General features: G+C 40.0%; 1 protein-coding gene across 1 annotated transcript; it reads right to left on the bottom strand.

Annotated features, from left to right (window-relative positions):
- Window positions 1–20,600: 20,600 nt before the first annotated feature.
- LOC110896640 lies at window positions 20,601–22,239 on the bottom strand. Its single transcript, XM_022143868.1, has 3 exons — window positions 21,752–22,239; window positions 21,266–21,641; window positions 20,601–21,185 (listed from the first exon to the last, which is right to left on the bottom strand). The coding sequence occupies exons 1-3, from the start codon at window positions 22,237–22,239 to the stop codon at window positions 20,601–20,603; spliced, it is 1,449 nt and encodes a 482-aa protein (XP_021999560.1).
- Window positions 22,240–22,474: the final 235 nt, after the last annotated feature.

Genomic DNA, 22,474 nt, shown 5'->3' with positions numbered 1-22,474 from the left:
CTGTGAACTGATGAAACCCCTTGAAACCCTAAAATGGAGAACAGTGACAAAAAAAGGAATGAGCGTGTTTTATATTAAACATATTATAATTACAAAATTGCCATGTGTTCACACTGGTTCTCGTGGTTCTCGCCATAAAGGGTGGTTCCTAACGGATCTTTATCCTATATATATATATATAGGGTAGGGATATGGTAAAAAGTGTCTAAAATGTAAGAAGGGTAAGAAGTGTTTTAAACCACTGGCTATTTGATCTAATGGTTGAGATCAATAGGGTATAAAAATGTAAATTGTGTTTTAATTAGAGGGACCTTATGTAAAATTGAAGGGCAATAGTGTCTTTTTCAATGTTTGAAATATGGTAACCATATCATACACGACCAAAAACTCCTACATTCACTCCTTTTTCCTTAAATATCGGAATTAATGATTCACCTTAATTGTAGGAGGTCTTTGGTTGCATATTCGTCATACATTATCATAAAGAGAACTGTAATCAGATTCATGGCGTGGTGTTTTAAAACAACTGGATAAAATTGACTATGATTCAAGTCATGGTGTTTTATCTGGAGACATTGTTCATGGTGTGGTGTTTTAAACATCTATGATTCAAGTTATGGAGTTTTATCTGGATACATTGTTCATGGCGTGGTGTTTTAAACATCTATGATTCAAGTCATGGTGTTTTATCAATACAAAACATTCCCAGATTTTAAAACACCATGACTATGTTTCAAGTCATGGTGTTTTATCTAGAGACATTGTTCATGGCGTAGTGTTTTAAATATCTATGATTCAAGTCATGGTGTTTTATCTGGAGACATTGTTCATGGCGTGGTGTTTTATCAATACAAAACATTCCCAGATTTTAAAACACCATGACTATGATTCAAGTCATGGTGTTTTATCTGGAGACATTGTTCATGGCGTGGTGTTTTAAACATCTATGATTCAAGTCATGGTGTTTTATCAATACAAAACATTCCCAGATTTTAAAACACCATGACTATGATTCAAGTCATGGTGTTTTATCTGGAATCCAAAAAACATTGTATAAGGTTTTTGCGAAAGATGTTGTGGGGTTGTGTCGAAAAGATAAGAACAGAAAGGGTGTTACGGTGTGTCATGGTGGTGAGAAGGTGTTTCACCGGAGAGAAGGGAGGGGCTTTTGTGGGTGTCGGCTTGCCGGAAATACGGTCGGAGAAGGTCGTCGGACTTTACTTCGGTGACCGGAGTCTAGAGAGAGGCAGATTGTTTCATCTTGGGGGCTATGGTTTTGGTGGGGATGAGGGAGAAAGAATCGTAAGAAATAATATGTTTCCTAAAATTTCTCCTAAAATAGTTAACACATGATCTAATTTCCTTTAATTGACTTTAACTACTATTAGGAGTAAATTACATTATTACCCTTATTCATTAATATAATTGATGGACACATGTCAACACCAGATTATTTCTTACATCAGATTAATATATATATTTGCATATTTTGTTTGTCAAAATTAAAAAATAGGGGGAGGTCCAACCTTTACCCCTTGATCCATCCTTGGAGAGGCATTATCCTTGAATGTTGACATGACAGGTAATGTGGAGGGGCATCCTCGAAGGATTGTTTATGTTCTTAACAGTTAACATCGACATATTTGGTTTTTGTAAATGTAAGCAAGTTATTTCTTTTGTGAAAAAACGAAAAAAAATTGTATTTTTCGAAGATGATAACTCTGATTCGTGACCTACTGCTTTTTATTATTTTGACTAAATCATTCTGTTTTTGAAAAAAACACATGTAAAATGTTTGTATGCATTTTCTTGAAAAGCAATTTTCATAATCCTGTAAATTTAAGAGAAAAGTTCAACCACTAGTTTGGTTCGCTACATTTACACATGTAAATGAAACTACGGTGGAGTATTGTAAATCAACAAATGATTGAACATAAACAAAAATATTTGCTCATGAAATTAAATAAATGGACATGAACGAGTAATGATATTAATTGGCCCATATGCATCAACACAAAGACCCAAATGCCCAATCAAGTTTTGGAACCAAACTTTGTGTACTAACAAAAAAATCATATTAACGAAAGATCATAAACATGTTTATTTTTTTAACGAACAAACATAAACAAGAAAATATGTTCGCTTAAGTGTCTATGTTCCTTCTTTTGTTCTGTTTTTTAGTTAAATAAACGAACAACCCATAACTGGCCGGTCCAAATGAAAATGGTTGAAAAATACATAGTAAAACCAATTACATAAGTGGTTCTCGGAACCCGTCCCAGACAAAGAGCAACTTTCATGCATTAATCATTTCTTTGTAACTTTGTTATAGTTTTTTTTTATAATCTTTTATTATAAATATACTAAACATGCCTTAAAACTAAAAAAAAAATAAGGATAAGTTTGGTCATTATGCTAGGTTGGTTACCACATATTTGCATTTACATTATTTTCTCTTTTATTGCATTTAACAAAACTTATGTAACAGCTGTCAACCTATCAAATAGCTTTATGATAAGAAAACACTTTAGTCTTTTAGTTGTTTGTTGTTTAACAAAGATACCCAATGTCTAATCTTTTAAATAATTTAAATGTATTTGTGACGATCCATTAGACCATGTGTAGTGGTTAAACAAAATAATGCCCTCATCATGGGGCATTATTTGACACGTGGCAGTCCAGTCAGCATGAGGCGTTATTGCAAAAGTGGCGTAGTGGGAATAATGTCTGATAATGCCCCTTCCGATCATTAAAAAAAAAAAACAAACTATTTTCTCATTGGCCAGTCAAACCTTCCACAATCCATTTTAGGCGTTTTAATAAAAACGCCAAACCATTTTTTTTTCAAAAATAATGCCCTATAATGCCCTATGTAATGGGGGAGGGGGCGTTTTTTTTTTTTTTTTTTTTTTTTTTTTTTGCAAAAATAATGCCCTATAATGCCTTATAATACCCCACTACGGTTGGTCTTAGTATCCTGTATTCTGTGTATCTGGTTCCGACCCGTTTAACCTTTTTACAAAGTTATTACAACTTCTTTACAATTATAACCCATCAACACTCTTAATTTGTTTAGCTAAATGAATTAAACGAGTTATGAATATATGTTTAACACAAATAAATATATAAATAATGTTTGATTTAATCGATTATTCAATTTTAACCAGACAACCTACCATCATTATCATCCTTAGATCATGCGTAGTGGTAAGGGTGAATAATGCCCCCATCTTTGGGCGTTTTCCGCCATGTGGCAGTACAGTCAGCAAGGGGCATTATTGGGCGTTTTTCTAAAATGGGTGTAGTGGGGATGTGGGTATTATGTTAAAAGGGTATAGAGAATTAAATAAAAATAAAAAACCCAACAAAAAAAGCTATTGGCCAAGAAAAAGGAAGATTAAATGCGATTGGTCCTTCAAATTTGGACATAACATTATTTAAAAAACCCTTAGGGGGAATTTTTTATCAATAAAGCCGAATAATGCCTAGAGGGTGGGGAGGGTGTCTGTTTGGGGGTGATTGAGGATAAATTTAAAAAAAAAAAAAATCACGCCCACTACGCATCTTATTACTCTTGACCACGACCACTATCGAATATCTCGACAACTAATGATAAACTTTGTGTGGCGATGCAAATTATTTCCTACCATATATTAAAATAATTTTATGTTTTATTAATTTTCATTTATTGCAAAAGTTTAATAGATAGTCAATTCTACTTTTAGGTAGAAAAAGACATTTTATTGCCATATCCAACTATTTATTGATTTATTATTATTTGTTTGATAATATTAAATTATTAAACACACTAAATGTTCTTAGAAACTAAAAAAGAGAAAGATAGGTTTGGTGGTTATAAGGAAGGTTGGTAGCCACATATTTGCATTCACATAATCTTCTTTTTTTAGGGTACTACCCCAAACACTAAACGAATGCCATAAACAATAATCAAATTTTAGGTTAATCAATGTAATTAGATTAATTTACAGGTCGTGATTTGAGTTAATTTTTCTAACCCATTTAATAAACAGATTGTATACGGGTGATAGTAAAATTAAACGTCTCTATTCATGAGCCCGTTTAAAATAAAACTTAAAATTCCATAATTTATGTGTTTAACCTACTAACACATTTTAACCGTTTACTACTTTATTATAACCTCTTTATAACCCGCTCACTTGGTTGCGACCCTTTGACCTATTTTACAACTTTATTACGACTTATTCACAACCCCTAAATATGTTTCGACTTGACAACCCGTTAAACTAGTTAGATTAATGAGTTAAACAGAAAATAAAAAAGTTGAAAGAACGTGATTTTGATATGGTCCCGCTTGGCTTGATGACAACTATGTGATGATTCGCAATTTCCCATACACTGGTCTAGTGGCGAAGCTTGAGATTTCCGACCGGGGAGGCGGAAGTCACTGGACCTAAAAATTTCTATAAAACCGGGGGGGTCGAAAACGTATATACCCAAAAATTTCTATACCAAAACTACATACTCTCCACTATTGAGCGAAAAGTTCGGGGGGATCGGCCGCCCCCTCCCGCCCTTAAAAGCTTCGCCCATGCACTGGTCGACAAACAAATCGTATATGGGTTATAGAAAAATTAAACAGGTTTTTTGCCAATCCGTTTAAAATCAGAACTCAAAGTTCTACAGTTTATGTGTTTAACCCACTAACACATCTATGATATGTTTTAACCCGTTTCTAACAACCTTTTATGACCCACTCACTTGGTTATGACCCTTCGACCCGTTTGACGACTTTATTTTGCCGTATTGACAACCCATTAACCCGCTTTGAGTCGATTACTCGTTAAACTAGTTAGATAAAAGAGCTAATGTGAAAATAAAAAGTTAAAAAAATGGTGATTATGATATGGTCCCGTTAGGCTTAATTTTTATGGTTTGAAGTTGAATTGATGACAATTGACAACTATCAACTATGTGATGATTCCGTACGGTGGTCAATGGTTGTTGGCAAGGCATTGGGTTGGGTTGGGTTGGGTTGGTGTCACCAGCTGTAAGGCATCCCATAATTGGTGGTGGTTTAAGGTGGTAGGCCACTATCATTTGAGTCTTTTGAAATCAAATTAATATGTTTCAATAAATAGTTTTATAAGGTTTTAATTCGAAATTGAATACCTATTTATTATCAAAATTATTTTTCCATGTTCCACCTTCATAACTTTTTAATAACTTGCTTAAAAACCAATATTTTGAAAATCGAATCGGTATGTAAACGAACCACACATGGATGTTTATGGAGGCTGTGGATTTCCAGAAACGACAAATAGTTTAATGGCACCATGATCCCGGTTCAAAGAATAGTAGAGTTCGTCAAGAAGGACACTTTCCTTTGGGCAAAAGATAGGGCAAAGGCGACCACTTTAGAGTGGAACAAATGGAATAAATTTGATATTTTTGTTTTATAATATTTTTTTGGACTCTGTTTGTATTTTCTTCAGTTTCTTGTTGGCCGCTATAAATAGTCGTGGTTGCCATTCAAAAAAATGTAAACAAACCGCACCAACAATTTTAAAATAGAACAACGTCTAATAAAACTAGTGGTATTACCTAGATTTTCCTTAAAAAAAAGGTATTACACAGATTTTAAGTACTGTTGTGTTGGTTATTTTTAAAGAGTAATGAAAATATTGCCAGTTTGAACATAAAATTACTAGTTTATATAAAAAAGATTAAAATAATAAAGATGATTCACTATTATAAGCGTATGCATAATTATGCATTCTAAAAAGCATAAAAAATAATAAAAGTTAAATTGTTGGTTCTGAGTTCCAAACCGGACCTAACAAAGCAAACAACCAAAACTTAACAATTTAGATCTTAAACTACCTGACTTGCTTCATTTTGACGTTCTTGCCGTCATTTAGGCTGCAGGGTATGGGGTCGTCCCCATACCGTCGAGCTCCGGCGACGAACCACCCTCCACGCCACCCCCTCCGTCATCATCCTCATCGTCGAGATGTCGCCGTTTGCGACGAACCAAATATGGTGGGCCCCCTTTGTTTGTGTTTGTACCATAGTAGGATGGGGTAGGATCATCTAGGACCATCCTCCCATACCCTCTAGTTTGTGGGATGGACCATCCTTGGGAGGACTATAACGTGGCGCCTACGTGGCGGATCATCCTCCCTTGGAGGACCATCACCATACCCTCTAGCCTTATATATAAACCGACCAATCCAACAAGTGACGGTTAGGTCATGGGAACCGAATCTACAAGGGCTTCAGTTCGTCAATCGGTTTTAACAACAGTGTGTTTAACCGACAAATTGTTCATTTAGTATATATGATATAATAATTATTACGGAAAAATTGTAAAACAAATTCGTGATTAGATATAATGGAATATCGAACACATCAATCAGAGGAATTCATCATAAGCATCTTGTTCTTTTATAAGTATCAAATTAAACTAAAATAATAATAAATAATGTATCCGATACATTTTTTATATAGAACTAACATTACAATAATTTCATAATATATAATAATAATAGTAATAGTAATTATAATAAGCATAATGATTGTAGTTTCATATACAGTCCATCAAATTAAATGTGCAATAATAAATAGTAAAAAAACGAATAACTAGTGTTCATACCCGTATGGATTCGACGCAGCGTCCGAATATGTCATGTATTCTCTGCTTATAGATATGTGACACAAGTAAAAAAGTACTATTGGGTGAACTCTATGCATACATTATAAGTTCCGTAGATGTTATATAACCTTGGTTTATTAAGATTTCATAGATGTTATTTAACCTCGGATGTATCATAGAATTTTACAACACAAGAACATACAAAGTAATACAAAGCTACAAAATTGGTGTTCTATATTCATACGATTAGAAATATACAACCTAAAAGCATACAAAGTAGGGTTAAGGTTCCTGTACAGCGGGTGGTTTGTATGTGTAGTGTAAGAAGGAATATGGTTAGGGCTGTTCACGAGCCGAGCCGAACCGAGCGGACCTTTGCTCGTGCTTGACTCGTTTACAAATTGAACCGAGCGGAGCGGCTCTTTTAAAACCGAGCCTCAAATCAAGCGAGCATTTTTCGAGTAGTAAATATTTCGAGCGAGCGTCAAGCGAAGTTCGAGCGATTTGGACAATTGTGTCGCCCGATTTAAATTTGCTGAGAGAGATGGTGACAATGTTTGGTCTCAAGTTTTTATGTTTTAAAAAACATGCACATCTCATGGCATAATATTTTTCTTATGAATAACAATGTTGTGGCCGGTGAGGCGATGATCATATTGCACGAACAATTACGCTGAGAGCAGGAAACGATCGACTCAGTGTAACGACATGAAACATTGAGGCGATGAGCAGCCTGTCATTCATCGGTTTAGGGTTTTACTTTTAGATTTGATATTAGTTTTTTTATTGGAGTGGCTGGGATAGTACGTATAGATATAGTTGTAAATTTGTATATAGTGGACCAAAATTTAATTTATATTTAACTATATATGTATGTGTAATGTGTGTATATATATAGGTGTGTTTGTGTATATATATGTATAGTTTATATTTGTGTATATACATGTTTATATATATGTATGTGTATATATATATACTAATTAAAAATAATAATTCGAGCCGAACCGAACCGAGCAAACCTTTGCTCATGCTTGGCTCATTTACAAACCGAACCGAACCGAGCAGAGCGGCTCGTTTACAACCGAGCGTTAAATCGAACGAGCATTTTCCGAGCAATTTCCGAATGAGCGTCGAGTGGTGAGCGATTTGAACGGCCCTAAATATGGTGAAGACATGTGTCTTTAATTTAAATTAGAGATTAATGTTAACTAGTAGTAAGACCCGTGTGCAAACACGGGTGGCTGTTAGAAAACCATGAATAACATATTTTAATAGAAAGTAAAAAACTAATTAGTGCAGACTTACAAAATTGATATAAACTAATGGTCAACAGGTTTAGTCAACAGGAGTTCCATCCTGTAGTCATATAAAAATTTTGACCAAGTTTTTCCATAACAACCAACCATGTACGGTTAGGAAAAGCAGTTATAGTAATATGTTTCGTAGGTAGTATGTTCTTCAACTTATGATGAACAAAAAATCTATCTATAAGCTGCAAGTACAAAAATAATTGTTTATATTAAAAAGAGTTTTATAAAATTTGTCAAATACTACTAAAGAAAAGCGGTTATAGTAACATGTTTCTATCCATCGTAATGATTCAAACTATACCATCAGGAGCTAACTTGTAATCAGCTACCCAATTGTTACAACTCCTCGGTAAAATCTGAATACAAAGTACAAATTAGTACAAACATATAATAAAGAAATAAATTTGATAGTAACATCGACATACCCAAGAATTCATCTTTTTATTTGATAGATAACACAATTTAATTAACAAGATCTTTCCAAACTGTTTTTTGAGTGATTTTAGGAAATCATATGTAACGCTCTGCGTTTTCATACTTTCTATATTTGGAAACCCTTACTTGAAATCCTATTTTTGGAAACTTTGTACTCTCATATGTCGTCTTCCGTTGCAATCGATATATTATCCAAGACTCTTGGTTTATTATTTCACCATGAAACTCGATGCTCGTTAAACTAATTATAACTCTTAAAATAATGAAATTCGGATCCTAATTCTCGAAACTCGAAAGCTTCGTGAAATGAATAATCGTTTAAAGATTTTTATCCTAATTCATTTATAAATATGATTATTTATTTATCCTATTTTATTTAATTAATTAAATTAATTAATATAAAAAGTTTTTGTTTATTTTTATAAAAAAATAATAAATAAATAAAAATAAACTAGTTAGTTTTGTTAGAGTTCAAAGTTAGTTTGAAGTAATACAAGCTAACTTAGTTAGTAAACCTAGTTAACTTACCTAGTTAATTATTTAACTAACTAAATTGGAAGTATAATCTATTTTGGTATGATTTCTAAAGAGACTAAAGTACATGGGCCATTCTGTAACAAAGGAAACTATCTAAATGCTAAAAATAACAAAAAAGGGTGGCAGGATTCGAACCTGCGTGCCTACCCGGTTCAACAAATCAGCGCGCACAGCACAACCAATCCGCCATGGTCTTCACATTTAACAAAACCCAGCACTTAAAAGCTTTATACACTCGTTTAAACGGCCTGATCAGCGCGACCAGACCCTTCAGCTCGCTGTTTGAGCGGGGTTTTGTGTTTATTTTGATTTTTAAACTAGTTTTAACACAACTTACACAACTAAAACCTACCCTAAACTCTTCCCTATATAAACCCATCATTCCCCAAGCCATTTCCACTTTTGAAACACCTCTAAATCACTCTCAAACACCCTCAATCAGCTGCAAATTCGGAGTTTTGGACAGATTCGACTCAAGTTCTTCAAACAAGCATAACTTCTTCGTTTCTTGTCCGTTTTAGCTCATTCTTTTTCCTATGTGCTTGGATTTTCCTTAGCTTCGAATCCATGGGTATTTCACAGAGAATAAGTCCCTGGAACTCCGGCAAATAGGCTCCAAATTCACTGTTCGTTTTGTTTTGAATCAAACCTTGTTTATACGTGTGCAAACTTGAGTTTAACTCACTCAAACCCACGTCCTTATGCTTATAACCACTTCTATGGTTAGTTAAGATTAAAAACGGGGCTGAGACATACGAAATCAGAGGTTAATCCTCAAATACTTTCTGTTTTATTTTGGGTTTTTAACCCACAAGTCATGTTCAAGCTTCAAGCTTGATGAAGGTGTGATTATGGACCAACTTGGGTTGTCCAACATAGAATCCCCGCATTACTTGATGATTTCTCTTAGTATAGTTGTTTCTTATTCTTGTATTGATATTAGTTCATGACCCTCCTTGTATGTTTTTACATCAAGAGTAGTGGTGAACCATAAGAGGTACCTAAATGGAAGCTTGTTCTTCCTACCTCCTACATGAATTCTATGACACAATAAAGGTACCTAAATGAAGATTTATCTTCTACCTCATGCTTGACTAATGGACTAAATAATACATATAATACTTATACATATATATATTATTCGAACCCTTGATGGTGGACTTGTGTTCATTCATCAAGATATTTGAATAACATCATCTAAGACATAAGACTTGTTACGATTCTAATGAGTATATTACTCATGAAAACATTAACCCTTGAGGTTTCATAGTGTCAAGAACAAGTACTTGGTGTTAAAGGATGATTACTTTCGAATACCTATATTCTTGTGTTTTAACTTCCTAAATCCCTACACAAACAAATTCAACCTCCTAACCTCATCAACTTCGTCACATTGGATAATCGGAAAGCATATGCAAATTTGTGAGTATACTCGCAACCCCTTTTTTTATGTTTACCACTTTTTGGGGTGTAATATGTTTAACTATTAAACTACACTTAAACTTATTCTTTATGCAATGCACGAAAACAATCCTTATACATGAATACAATGTTATGATACTTGATGCTTACGTGGACCATACTTATGTGATATGTTTTAGTCATTAGCTTTCACGAGCCTCCATTCGACATGTATAGCGCTATAGGAGTAACGCACCGCCCGTAGACTAGTGGTCATGTTGAATTATATCATTTTTGCGTAAACAGAGGATTGACTAGAAATATTGCATGCCATGTTAGGTTGATCTTTACATTTTTAGTTTTTATTTTCATGTTTCAAAACTTTTCTCAAAAAAATTTAGATTGATTAGATGTTGAGGATAAACCGGTAGTAAAAGCTCTTGTGTCCTTAGACGACCTCGGTATTTTACCAACGTTGTACTACGCTCATGATGGGTGCACTTGCCCAAATGTGTGTTTAATGTTAGTAGAATATCGTGTTTTATAAATTTAAAACTTGATTAATGTGTCAAATGGGCTTAAAATATCAATAAAAACATATCACGCTTTGCACACACCAGAAGTGAATTAATGCAAGTTTGGTGGGAGTTGAAGGTTAAAAACAGACCAATGCGCAGCTGAGTTTGATCTGGCTGCGGATCGATGATTGTCGCGTGTCGCGCAAGACCACAATAGGGGTGCCGCGAGTCGCGGGCCTGGTCACCCGGGCTGATTTTGATTTTTTGACATAAATGGTCCCTAGTGTTTGGTGTTTGGCACATAATAAGGTGTTTAATGCCTATAAACATATATTTAAACATCAATTAAGCATATGGACATGGATTTAAGTCTCGTAACTGAATAACCAAGTATTTGCATATATTGAATGTTTAAAATCACGTATTCACGATAGTGTTTGCAAGTTAAACATGCATTTACGAGAATCATGAATTATGTATCAAGTATAGATGAATTAAACGTATAAGCAAACATGAATAAACAATGTATAATTCTTATAAAATAATCAATTTTATTATGATCAAAGCCTTGGGTTTACAACGATTCGAAACGAAATGCGATTACAAGAGAAACAAGTTTCCGAAAATAGAAATACAAGACAACCTTTCTAAATACGGAAAGTTACAAAAAACGAGACGTTACACTTACGGTGGATGCTAGATGCAAAAATGTGATTTCTTTTAACCCGTTGAAGAAACACGGAACTAATTTTAGGGTTAATTAGTTTGGTTTATGTCCCTTTCATAGTGGTTAATCTTCTTGTGACTTTCTGAGCTCTTTAATGATCCGATAATCCTGCAAAAAAGAACACCGTTAGCTCGTTAAGAGGGGAATATGGGGGTTTCCCTCTTAACCAGACTCCAGCATGAGAATAAGTATCTGCTTTGAGGAGATAAGTGTGTGGTAAAGAGTGAAAGTGAAGAGAATAGAATGTTTAACCTGTGAACTGAGGTCTCTATTTATAGCTGGAGAGGTGTAAGAGGATGTGGGCTGATGGGCCTTGGGCCGGAAGGCGACAACACAGAGGATATGCTCCTTGTCTCACTGGTGTCGACCGTTAGTGGCTTCTTGAAGTTCTCCGGTGCTGGCGCACCGTGGTTGGAGCCACGTGTCACTGGTGTCGGCCTAGCCGTCCTTCTGCCATCAGCAGGTAAGTGGAGATCGTGGGGCAGGTGTCGCTGCCCCGTGATTGGTGCCACATAGGCGTCCTTGTGTACTTCCTGTCTCCTGCACGTCAGACGATCATGGAGCACGATTGAGCACAGCATAGAGGACGCGGATTGGCTCTTTTCTTCTGCCACTTGTACCTTTTGTACCTTCTAAAGTGGACTTGCGCTATAGTTCCTGTGCGACCCTTATAGAGCACGTAATTAGCCCGCGCAGGATTTATAGGAGCTGGAGGCCCTTATTCAGAATGCTAAGTGTTTGAGTCTGGTGTGCTTTTTTGTTCAGATCTCGCGCGAGATCAATACATGATCGTGTAGCCCGCGCGAGGTTGACATTAAGCAACTTGATGAATAAGGAGTATGGTCCTGCACGCGACCAACATGAAGGTCTACGTGGCTTTTTGGGACCATACCCCCAGTCCAGTGCTGCACCATGCGCGAGGCAAGTGGTTGGAGCTCTGGACTTAGAAAAATTAAAGTTCTAAAAATGCTCTCTTTGTAATGGGCAGACGCGCGTGCGTAAATGTTTGATAGATGCTACTGCATGACTACCATATCTGACTGTTGGTGATTCTTTGCTTCTGATTTTAAGCGCGCAGGCTCGTTGGGTAAACATGAATATTGCACGGCCTGAGTAACTTCTGCATGAAGTTTTTCTTACTTTTGAGCGGGAAAACCTCGAATTTTGAATTCTGACAGGTTGGTGTAAATGTCGTTGAGGGCGATGTTTGAGTTGACTGCTGACACGGTTATGATGACGCTGTTTCTGACGGTTTGGCTTTCCGCCAGGAGAGTGAGGGCCACGCGTGCGTGGTAACCGTCACTCCGGGAATCTCGCCTCACGTGGCAGCTTCTGACAGGCCACGCACGCGGTGGATTCGGCACGTTTACCCATCCGATTAAATGCGATGGGTATATATATCCGATGAAGGGAAGGAGAACCTTACCTCTTCTACTGTTGCTACCTTTTCTCTCCCCTTGTCTTCTTCATATCTTCAAATTTTCAAAACCACAGTAGCAGATCTTCAAGTTTTTCAACATTTTTGAAGTCTCTTCTCTGAATATCCATGGCTGAAGAACATCATCAAGAAGAAAATCCCACTGAAAAAGGTCCCATTCCTGTCCTCAAATGGGACTTAGGGTTGTTTGAGCAGATCACCCGGGGTTTCCGATTCCCATCGGAATGGGATGCCCGATACCCCGGCCAGAATCAGACGGCTGCCGATGCACCGCCGGGGTATATTACCCTTTTTGAAGACTTCTTTCTACAAGGTAACTTCCGGTTGCCGGCGACGGAGTTTATGGCCCATATACTTCAGTATTACGGGTTCCATATTTCTCAGATGAGTCCACCTGGGATGGTTAGAGTGCGACACTTTGAATTTCTATGCCGATCCCATGATATTGAGCCGACGGTGGAAAGGTTTAGAGCCTTCTATCAACTGATCAGAAACATGGGTTTCTACTCCTTTGCCAGTCGAGGGTCTGCCAAGAAGATACTCCTGAACCCCCCTAAAAGCTTCCATGACTGGAAACAAAAAATTTTCTTCATCCGGGAGGAAGTCATCCCAATTGGTATGACCTTCCATGCGCCGGATGTGATTGAGAAGGAGGAACTGGCGATACCTAAGAAGGATGATTGGTATGTGAAACTCACTGCTACACCTAACCGAGTATTTGGTGAGAACGTCCTTGTTGCGGCGCGAATGAGTGATCAATGGCCGCCTGAGAGCAAGGAAGTTCCGGTTTTGAAGTTTCAAGATCGAGGTTAGCTATTTCCTTAGATTATTTTTGTTTAACTTCATAGCACTCAACTTGTTGAATTTTGAATGTAGAGGTACTCCTTTATCAAGCTGCATTCCCCACTTTTGGTGGGTCCATGAGCGTGCGCCCGCTGGAAGCAGGCGAGCAACATTGGTATGATGCAATTTGGCGTCACTTCATGTATCCTGTTGCTGGAGCTTTCGCCAATCCGCCTACCGCGACTAAAGGTGCGCATATACCTAACCCCAGACCCTTGCGAGCTGTGACTTCCGTTGGGAAAGAGATTCTCTATCTTTCCAGCGAGGAGTCTGTAGGGTCTTCAAATGGGGAGCTAAGTTCGTGGTCTAACATGTCACACCCCCAAAAATCCACACGCGGAGTACCACCGCATGGGGGCGTGACATGACCAGGATCAAGCCACCAATCATATTGAACAATAGTAAATGTAATTCAACCAAACAATATGAAAGGTGTTTCAAAACAAAAGTATAGTTTCAATGTTTAGCGGAAGCATAAATGTAAAACCCAACGTAAGTAATAAGTTTGAAATGTCATAAATGTTTAACATGGCATCCACGATCCATGCCCACAATGACCGCGCCTCCCAGTGCAAGCTCCATAACCTATTGACCTGCAAGGCATGTAACAATGAGTCAACAACAAAGTTGAGCGAGTTCATAGCTGGTTGTTTAGTTATAGTATTCATTTCGTAATTCTCATGTTCGTTTTGTAAGCCTTGTATCGTATTTATTTGTATCGCGGCCTTCCAGGCATGTTTGCGAAGTTTAATGGGGGTTTCCCAAGTATTCTAGATTAGTTATATTCGTATCGCGGCCCTCCAGGCATGTTTGCGAAGATTAGTATTTGTATCGCGGCCATTCAAGGCATGTGTGCGAAGATTAGTTTTCGTATCGCGGCCATTCCAGGCATGTGTGTGAAGATTAGTATTCGTATCACAGCCATTCCAGGCATGTGTGCGAAGATTAGTGGGGGCTTCCCATGTGTTACTAGTCTAGCTATATCTATAAGTGACCTTCCCCTAACGAGGTCAGTGGTACGTATTCCGGTAACGACGAAAGTACAAGTAATCAATCAATCCCATTCCCAACCCCGGGAATCCCATGCCTTGGTAAGAGTGTGAACTCACCTTGGTTTGCTCGGCAGATAAACAAAAGGTCACTTGAGCTGTATGTGGTCAACCATGTCCTAGCATGGTTACCATACAAGTCAGGTCTATGGTTTAAGTAGTGCACGTATATGTTCTACACGTATTCTAACAAGTTGTGTACAAGTATTGATCATGGCATACACATGTAATTATGGCAGTTAACATCAGTTCATAGGAATTCAATAGTTAGCAAACCCACAAATATACACAACCCAAATGTGCGGCCCAAATAGTTAGGCTCGCAACAGTATGCAAGTCCAAAACAGTGTGCACGTGTATATGGTCTCGAGTCGAGACTAGAGATCCCGAGTCGAGACTGTGCGGTCTCGAGTTGTAGCCTACGAGTTCTCGAGTCGCAACTGAGGAGGTCTCGGGTCATACGTTCATCACTCGAGACTAGGCGGTCTCGAGTCATGTCTCGAGTCGCAACAAGACTCGCAACCATGATCTCGAGTCATGTTGTTTGTGCTGGTGTGGAGTGGTCTCGAGTCGAGACTGAGAGTTCTCGACTCGCAACCCTTGTCGAGACTAGGTGTGTAACAGATTCCTAATTTTCAGCTCATTAATTCCGTAACAATTGCTAACAAGTTTGGCAGTTTCAACTTGGATCAAATCAACAATTAATTCAGAAATCATGCAATATCATATCGCCCTAATAGTAATCAAACCATGAACAGCAATCATCGAATCATTCGAATCAGTGATTTCAATATCTATTATGCAACCTTAATCATTCCAACTTGATTACATAAACAACAATCATATGCACACATACAGTCGATGATCTTATATCCATTCGGTTCCATATCAACATTAAAGCATTCATTGATTATCTTAAAGTAATCTAACAGACTTGCTCATCATGCATTTACAAGCATAACACATTATCATCAAACATCAAATAATACCTAGTTACTCGATCAACAAACATCAATCATATCCAAAACCAAACAATAATATAACACTAACCGGTTAGAGAAAAGAGCAAGGATTGATCCGAATCACAACAGCTTCGATAGAAGGAGGATGTTTGTCGTCGCACAAGGGTGAGAGAGGGAGAGAGAGAGCTTAGGGTTTGTGTGTGTTTCTTATGTTTGTAAGTTATGAGAAAACAAGTCCCATAATGGGTATGTGTTGCGCACACAAGGGGAGTGGGCCGAACCCTTTCATGGGCTGCCCCTTGGTCTCGAGTCAGCCAAGTATAGTGAGCCGACAGGGAGAGGTGTACGGCCCAAAAGGGCTTGTGCGATTAGGACAAGTGTTATGCAACTATACTTATAACATTCACATAAAATCACGTAGCACATAATATAACAACGTCGTAACATACATTGAAATCAAGCACATCAATCAATCAAGTAACGTTCATACAAGTTACATCAAAACACAAAGAAAGGTTCTGGAATACGGGTTGTCACATAACATCTTTGCAGGTGTGTTGCGCGACTTGGGGATTGACCCTGAAGAGAAGAAGAAAAAACCCAATAAGCGGAAGAAGGTGATTACCTTAGACGCTCCAGGAGTATCCGCGCGGCTGTTGGTGCTGCTGACAAAGGTACTCTACGCTTTCGTCAGAGTAACTTGGAGGATTACGTTATTATCAGTGACTCACTTGAAGGTTTGTCGCGTATAGGAGAGAAGAAGACCGGAGCTGCTGGCTCAAGGAGTTCAGGGAGCGCGGGGTTCTCGAAACCCAGATGCTGGAGCCACTTCGTCCTCTATCGCGCTCGATGAAGAGGAGGAAGAAGAAGAGGAAGAGCCTGCTGCAAAGTTGGTAAGCAGGAAGAGGAATAGGGAAGAGACCACAGCTGGTGCGTCTGTTGCCCAAAAGGCTGGTGGAATCCCTTTGATTGGAAAACAGAGCAATCTGCGCTCTCTCTATAAATTCTCTCCCGGTTAGCTTTTTGACTTCACTTATTTTCTTTGTTGCCCCCACCTTTTTTTAACACTAGGTTTCTGCAGAAGCCAAGAAGAAGACCCCTGAAAAGAAGGGTGTTGTGTTTAAAGATCCACAAGAGCCGTCGCTGAAGAAGACTAAAGTCATAATCAAGCCACTCAAGGCTGCTGGAGTAGAGTCTGAAAAGGAGAAAAAGAAAGCTGCCGAGAAGCCTGTTGCCAAGGTTGTTGAAAAGGAGAAGGGGAAAAAGAAGGCTTTTGAGAAGCCTGTTGTTGGTGATCCCAAGGAGACCGAGGCCGCTGCTACTACTGCTCATGAAAAAGCGCAGGGTCCGGAGGTCGTCCATATCACGGGGCTTGACCAGCCCGTTCATGAGAAAAGGAAGGGTCCTGAGGTTGAGAAGCCGACTAAATCTGCGCAGGTTGATGCCCCCGTTCGGACTGCTCAAGTAACTTCTACTACTGGGGGATCAGGTTCTGCTATTCACAAGGAAAAAACCCCTGCTGCAGGTGGCGCGAGCTCCGATGGCGCTGGAGGGTATATACCGCAGTCTCCTATCGGCCCTACTGACACTATGGGCGATATTTATTATAAAACTTACACAGAGGAGGCTCGCGGCGATGCTCCCTATCGAGCTCCTTGGGATTTGAAGCAAAAAGACACTTTCTTGGAGTTCGCGCCATGTCACGACTGGTTCCTGAATTCCTTCCCCCCCCCCCGGTGAGGTCAACCGTCAGAGGGCGCGAACTCACGATGCATTGTATCACGTTTATGTTGTCGGGGAAGCCAACACGCGTGCCGCCAACCACCAGATCGTGCGTGAGTGGCGCACGATGGTTAGAGAGCGGGCTGAGTGGGAAAAATACCGCGAGCGCTTGTTGAAGCAGGTTAAAGAGTATGAGAAGGCGAAGGCTGCATTTGCCGAAGAGAAGGCGAAGTTTGAGGCTGATAAGGAGTCAGAAGAGTGGGGCCATGAAGGCCTTCGGGGCAAACTTCGTGCTGCTGAAGATCTTCTGGCGAAGGAGAAGGCTGAATGGAAGAAAATTTGTGAGAAAGATAACCAGCGTATGTATGCAGCCCGAGCCAAGATTACCGAACTTAAGGGTCAATTTGCTGAATTGAAGGGGAAGGTTGAAGATGTTCAAGCTGATAGGGAACATGTTGAGGTCTGATCATTGTTAACCCTTCTTCCCTTTATGATTTTTTGCTTGTGAAATTATCTAAGTTTGTCCTTCCTTCTGCAGGCTGAGTTGAAAGCGCGGGTATCCAGTAAGGACAAAGACTTGGCGGCTAAGGACGTTGAGATTGCCGAGTTGAAACGTCGTCTGCAAGAGCACCCACCTAACCCACACATAACCATGGGTCCGGTCTGATAACGGGATTTGTCGGATCCTATGGTACCATAACCTAATACTGGTCGGTTTGGCCGAAATTAGTGAATGTCATTTGTTATGTAATTGCACCTTTGTAGGTGTGTCAGACATGTCGGCCGGGGAGGCGACGCCACGTCAGTATGTCGCTTACGTAGACCTGATAGGCGGCTGCCATTGGTGTTAGTTGCTCTGTGGTGTCAGTCCCACTTGATGAATAGACAGGATGCGGTGCAGGCCGCATCGCTGTTTGCGGTAACTGTAGATGTTCCCGCGTCTCACTCTTTGATCAAGAAATACGCGAGATGCGGTGAAAGTGAGTCGTTGGAAATTGACCTTGAAGCTGAGAGAGGGAAAGCTGCTTCTGCTGAGGAGACTAAGCGAAAAGCTGAAGAGGCGCGAGACATGAGTACCTCTGCCCTTAACATAGCGCAGAACAACTACTCCGAGGCTCAAGGCATCGTTGACACGCTGGTTGCCGAGGCTGAGTGGATGTGTGGCAGAGGAGTAGTTCTGGTATGGTTCTCTTCTTAACTTAGGCTTTATTTATTAAAACCTATTTCTTATTCATTGCCTTTGCTGTAGATGGCCAACTCTATCATGAATGCTGGAGAACTGGATGGAGCTGTTGCTGCTCTCATAGATGCCTCACGCGCGGTTGGTCACCGTGGAGGTTATCTAGAGTGTGCACAACATGTTGAAGAGGCTATGGGACAAGAGTTCGATGTCAGTCATTGCTCAGTGACCGATCAGGCTGATGCTGCATTACCCACGCTGAAAAGGCTTATGACCATCTATCACTTCCTGTGATGGATTTGGTCGCAAAGGCACTGGAGCATGACGACTGGTGCCAACGGTTGAAGCAGATTCCTGACCTCCAGAGACCGTGGAGTTGTCTGATGAAGATCCAGCTGGAAATGATGGTGATGGTGATGGTGATGGCGATGGTGATGGTGATGGTGATGGTGATGAGTAGGTAGCGTTGACAGGCTTTGTGCCTTGTAATTTTATTTTTAGATGTTAAGTGTAACACATTGCGCAGTCGCGCTTATTTTGATTCGAACTGCTGATGTTTTGTTATTCTATGTAACTATTGCGCGGTTGCGCTTGTTGAATATGATGTTTATGTTTGCTTTCCTTTTGTCCAGTTACAATTATTGCACTGTTGTTAGAAACTTTGGTTAAGTTAGCGCGAATAAATGTAAGTGTGGCTCTTGTGCGAGTGTAACTGCCCGGTCTCGCGCTATGTTCACGGAGGACCTTGGAGGCATAACTCAAGAGCTCGTAATTTACTGAAGTGTTTTCGTACTAATCAAAAGTTTAACATGCATTTGTAACGTAGAAGTCATCATGATAAAAGAAAACATAAGGCATATGCTTTCATTGATTAAGAAACAGGCGCTTAGGCCAACATACATCGCATGCAAGTAACATAAAGGGCATTTAGCCAACATAGGATATTAAAAAAGGCGCATGGCCAACATGAGTGGGTAGAGGCGCAAGGCCGAGAGTAGTTACATATAGCACTTGCGCAGTTGTTGCGCGTTCCACGTGCGCGGGATGATGTATCCATCCAGAGTGCGCAACTTGTATGCCTCTTTCCCTAGCACTTCGTGTATTAAGTATGGGCCTTCCCATTTGGGTGCTAGCTTTCCTGGGCATTCAGCGTTTGAAACTTCATTGTCTCTAAAGACATACTCTCCTGGAGTGAAGGTACAAATGCGCACTCTTGCATTGTAATACCTTTCCTGCTGTGTCTTGTACTTGGCTTCTTTAATTCGCGCAATTTCGCGCCTTTCTTCGAGTAAATCCAAGTCAAGACGCCGCTCTGCCTTGTTATCGATTGTGTTGACTGTTTTCAAGCGCGGTGAGGGCAGGCCAATTTCAGCTGGGATAACCGCCTCTGAGCCATAGACTAGGCTAAAGGGGGTTTCGCCAGTGCTTGTCTTCGGCATGGTTCGATGAGCCCACAGGATGCTCGGGAGCTCATCTACCCAGCCTCTTCTCTTTGTGCCCAGACGGGCTTTTATCCCTTCAACGATATTCTTGTTGACACTTTCTACCTGGCCGTTGCCTTGAGGGTGCGCAACGGAGGAGAAAGTATGCTCAATATTCATTTCTTTCATCCATTTTTGGAGATCTTCGGAAGCAAAATTGGTGTCGTTGTCTGTTACGATTTTGAGTGGGAGACCAAACCTGCAAATGATGTGCTCCCAAATGAACTTGCGCACCATCATTGCAGTAGTTGAGGCGAGTGCTTTGGCCTCCACCCATTTTGTGAAGTAATCCATGGCAACAATTATGAACTTCACAGCTCCAGGAGCTTCTGGGAAGGGTCCCACCATGTCAATCCCCCACTGCTAGAAAGGCCAGGCAATGGACACGGGAATGAGATCATTTTTCGGGCGCAGGGTTTTTGGGGCATGCCTTTGACAGGAGTCGCATTTGCGCAATTCCTTTAGGGCATCAATGTGCATCCCTGGCCAGTAATATCCAGCATTCATTATCTTCGTGACAACCATGCGCGGGCCCGCATGGATGCCGTAGATTCCTTCATGAATCTCTCTGATTAAGTAACTTGCATCTTGGGGGTCCACACAGCACAAAAGTGGCCCCAAAAAGGATTTTCGATATAAGATTCCGCCGTTCATCTCATAGAATAAAGCCTTGTTCTGTATCTTTCTTGCCTCTGCTTTGTTTTCAGGGAGTATTCCCTTTTGCAAGTACTGGATGATAGGGGTCATCCAAGATGGCTGCCCTATTTCGATCACATTCAATTGATGCAGTAAAACTGACGGATTTTTGAGTACTTCAATTCTTACATCCTTGGCAAGATGTTGAAAAGATGTTGAACCGAGCTTACTCAAGGCGTCCGCCGGTTTGTTCTCTGAGCGATTGATGTGAACTACTTTGTATGACTTGAATTGTTGAAGCAATTCTTTCGCCTGGTCCAAGTACAAAGCTATAACTTCACTTTGGCATCATACAACCCGTTGATTTGACTTGATATTAGCAATGAGTCAACATGAGCTTGTAAGTTTTGGGCTCCCATCTTGATGGCGAGGCGCAGGCCTGCCAAGAATGCTTCATATTCCGCCTCATTGTTGGTATTCTTGAAATCCAACTTGATGGCGTATGTAAATTCATGTTTCTCAGGACTTTCGAGGCGCAATCCAGCTCCTGTGCCATCTTCGTTTGAGGCCTCATCAGTGTATAGCAACCACAATCCGTCTGATGTATCCTTAATGGGAGTATCCACAACTTCACAATCTTTGATTTTATCCTTTGGGACTTCTGTAATGAAGTCCACTAAAACTTGACCCTTTATGACTGGGCGCGGCCTGTAGAGAATATTGTGGCCGCCAGTTCGATTGCCCACATCGCTAGACGTCCTGACGTCTCTAGCTTTTGTAAAATTGTGCCGATGTGGAAGTTAGTGAGTACTGTTATTATATGCCCTGTGAAATATCTGCGCAGCCTCCTGGAGGTGTGTAGCAGCGCAAGCACTCACTTCTCCATTGTTGAATATCTCGTTTCTGAATCTGTAAGCACCCTACTGACATAGTAAATTGGAGTCTGAACCCCATCTCTCTCAACCAACAATATCGACCCAACTGCCTTGTCCGAAGATGACAAGTACAGAATGAGTGGTTCTTTTTCAAACGGCGCGGTCAGGGTAGGGAGCTTAATCAAACACTCTTTCATTTTCTGGAAGGCAGCTTCTGCTTCTGGCGTCAAATTGAATTCTTGTTTCTTCACGCAGTTGCGTAGAGTGCTGATAAAAGGGTATGACTTTGCAGCGTGGTTTGATAGAAATCGATTAAGCGCGGCTAGACGGCCGGCCAATCTTTGGATCTCTTTGATAGTGCGTGGTGACGGCATCCGCTCTATGGCTTGAACTTTCTCTGGATTAACTTTGAAGCCGCCGTTTGTGACCACGAAGCCCAAGAATTTGCCCTCTTCCATACCAAAGGAGCATTTGGCTGGATTCAACTTCATATTCACGCTTCGCAAAGAGTGGAAAGTCTTCTCTATATCCTTTAGCATCTAATCTTCCTCATGACTCTTGATCACGAGATCATCAATGTAGACCTCAATGTATTTCCCAATATCTTCAGCAAAGATTTTATCCATCAGACGCTGGTATGTTGCGCCAGCGTTTTTGAGGCCGAACAGCATCTTTGTGTAATAGAAGATTCCGAGGTCGGTTCGAAAAGCTGTCTTGTCTTCATCC

Source organism: Helianthus annuus, chromosome 2 (genome assembly GCF_002127325.2).
Source record: "Helianthus annuus cultivar XRQ/B chromosome 2, HanXRQr2.0-SUNRISE, whole genome shotgun sequence".
Classification (NCBI taxonomy): domain Eukaryota; kingdom Viridiplantae; phylum Streptophyta; class Magnoliopsida; order Asterales; family Asteraceae; genus Helianthus; species Helianthus annuus.
The sequence above is the reverse complement of the archived record's forward strand: the minus strand, read 5'-3'. Positions and strand labels throughout refer to the sequence as shown.

What these genes read in the sequence shown, in the direction of transcription:
- LOC110896640 (XM_022143868.1), bottom strand. Translation starts at nt 22,239, where the DNA reads ATGAAGTTGAATCCAGCCAAATGCTCCTTTGGTATGGAAGAGGGCAAA. An exon ending in AGATATTCAACAATGGAGAA is followed by an intron (nt 21,642 to 21,751) that starts GTGAGTGCTTGC and finishes TACAAAAGCTAG; the next exon opens with AGACGTCAGGACGTCTAGCG. An exon ending in CCCAAAACTTACAAGCTCAT is followed by an intron (nt 21,186 to 21,265) that starts GTTGACTCATTG and finishes TACTTGGACCAG; the next exon opens with GCGAAAGAATTGCTTCAACA.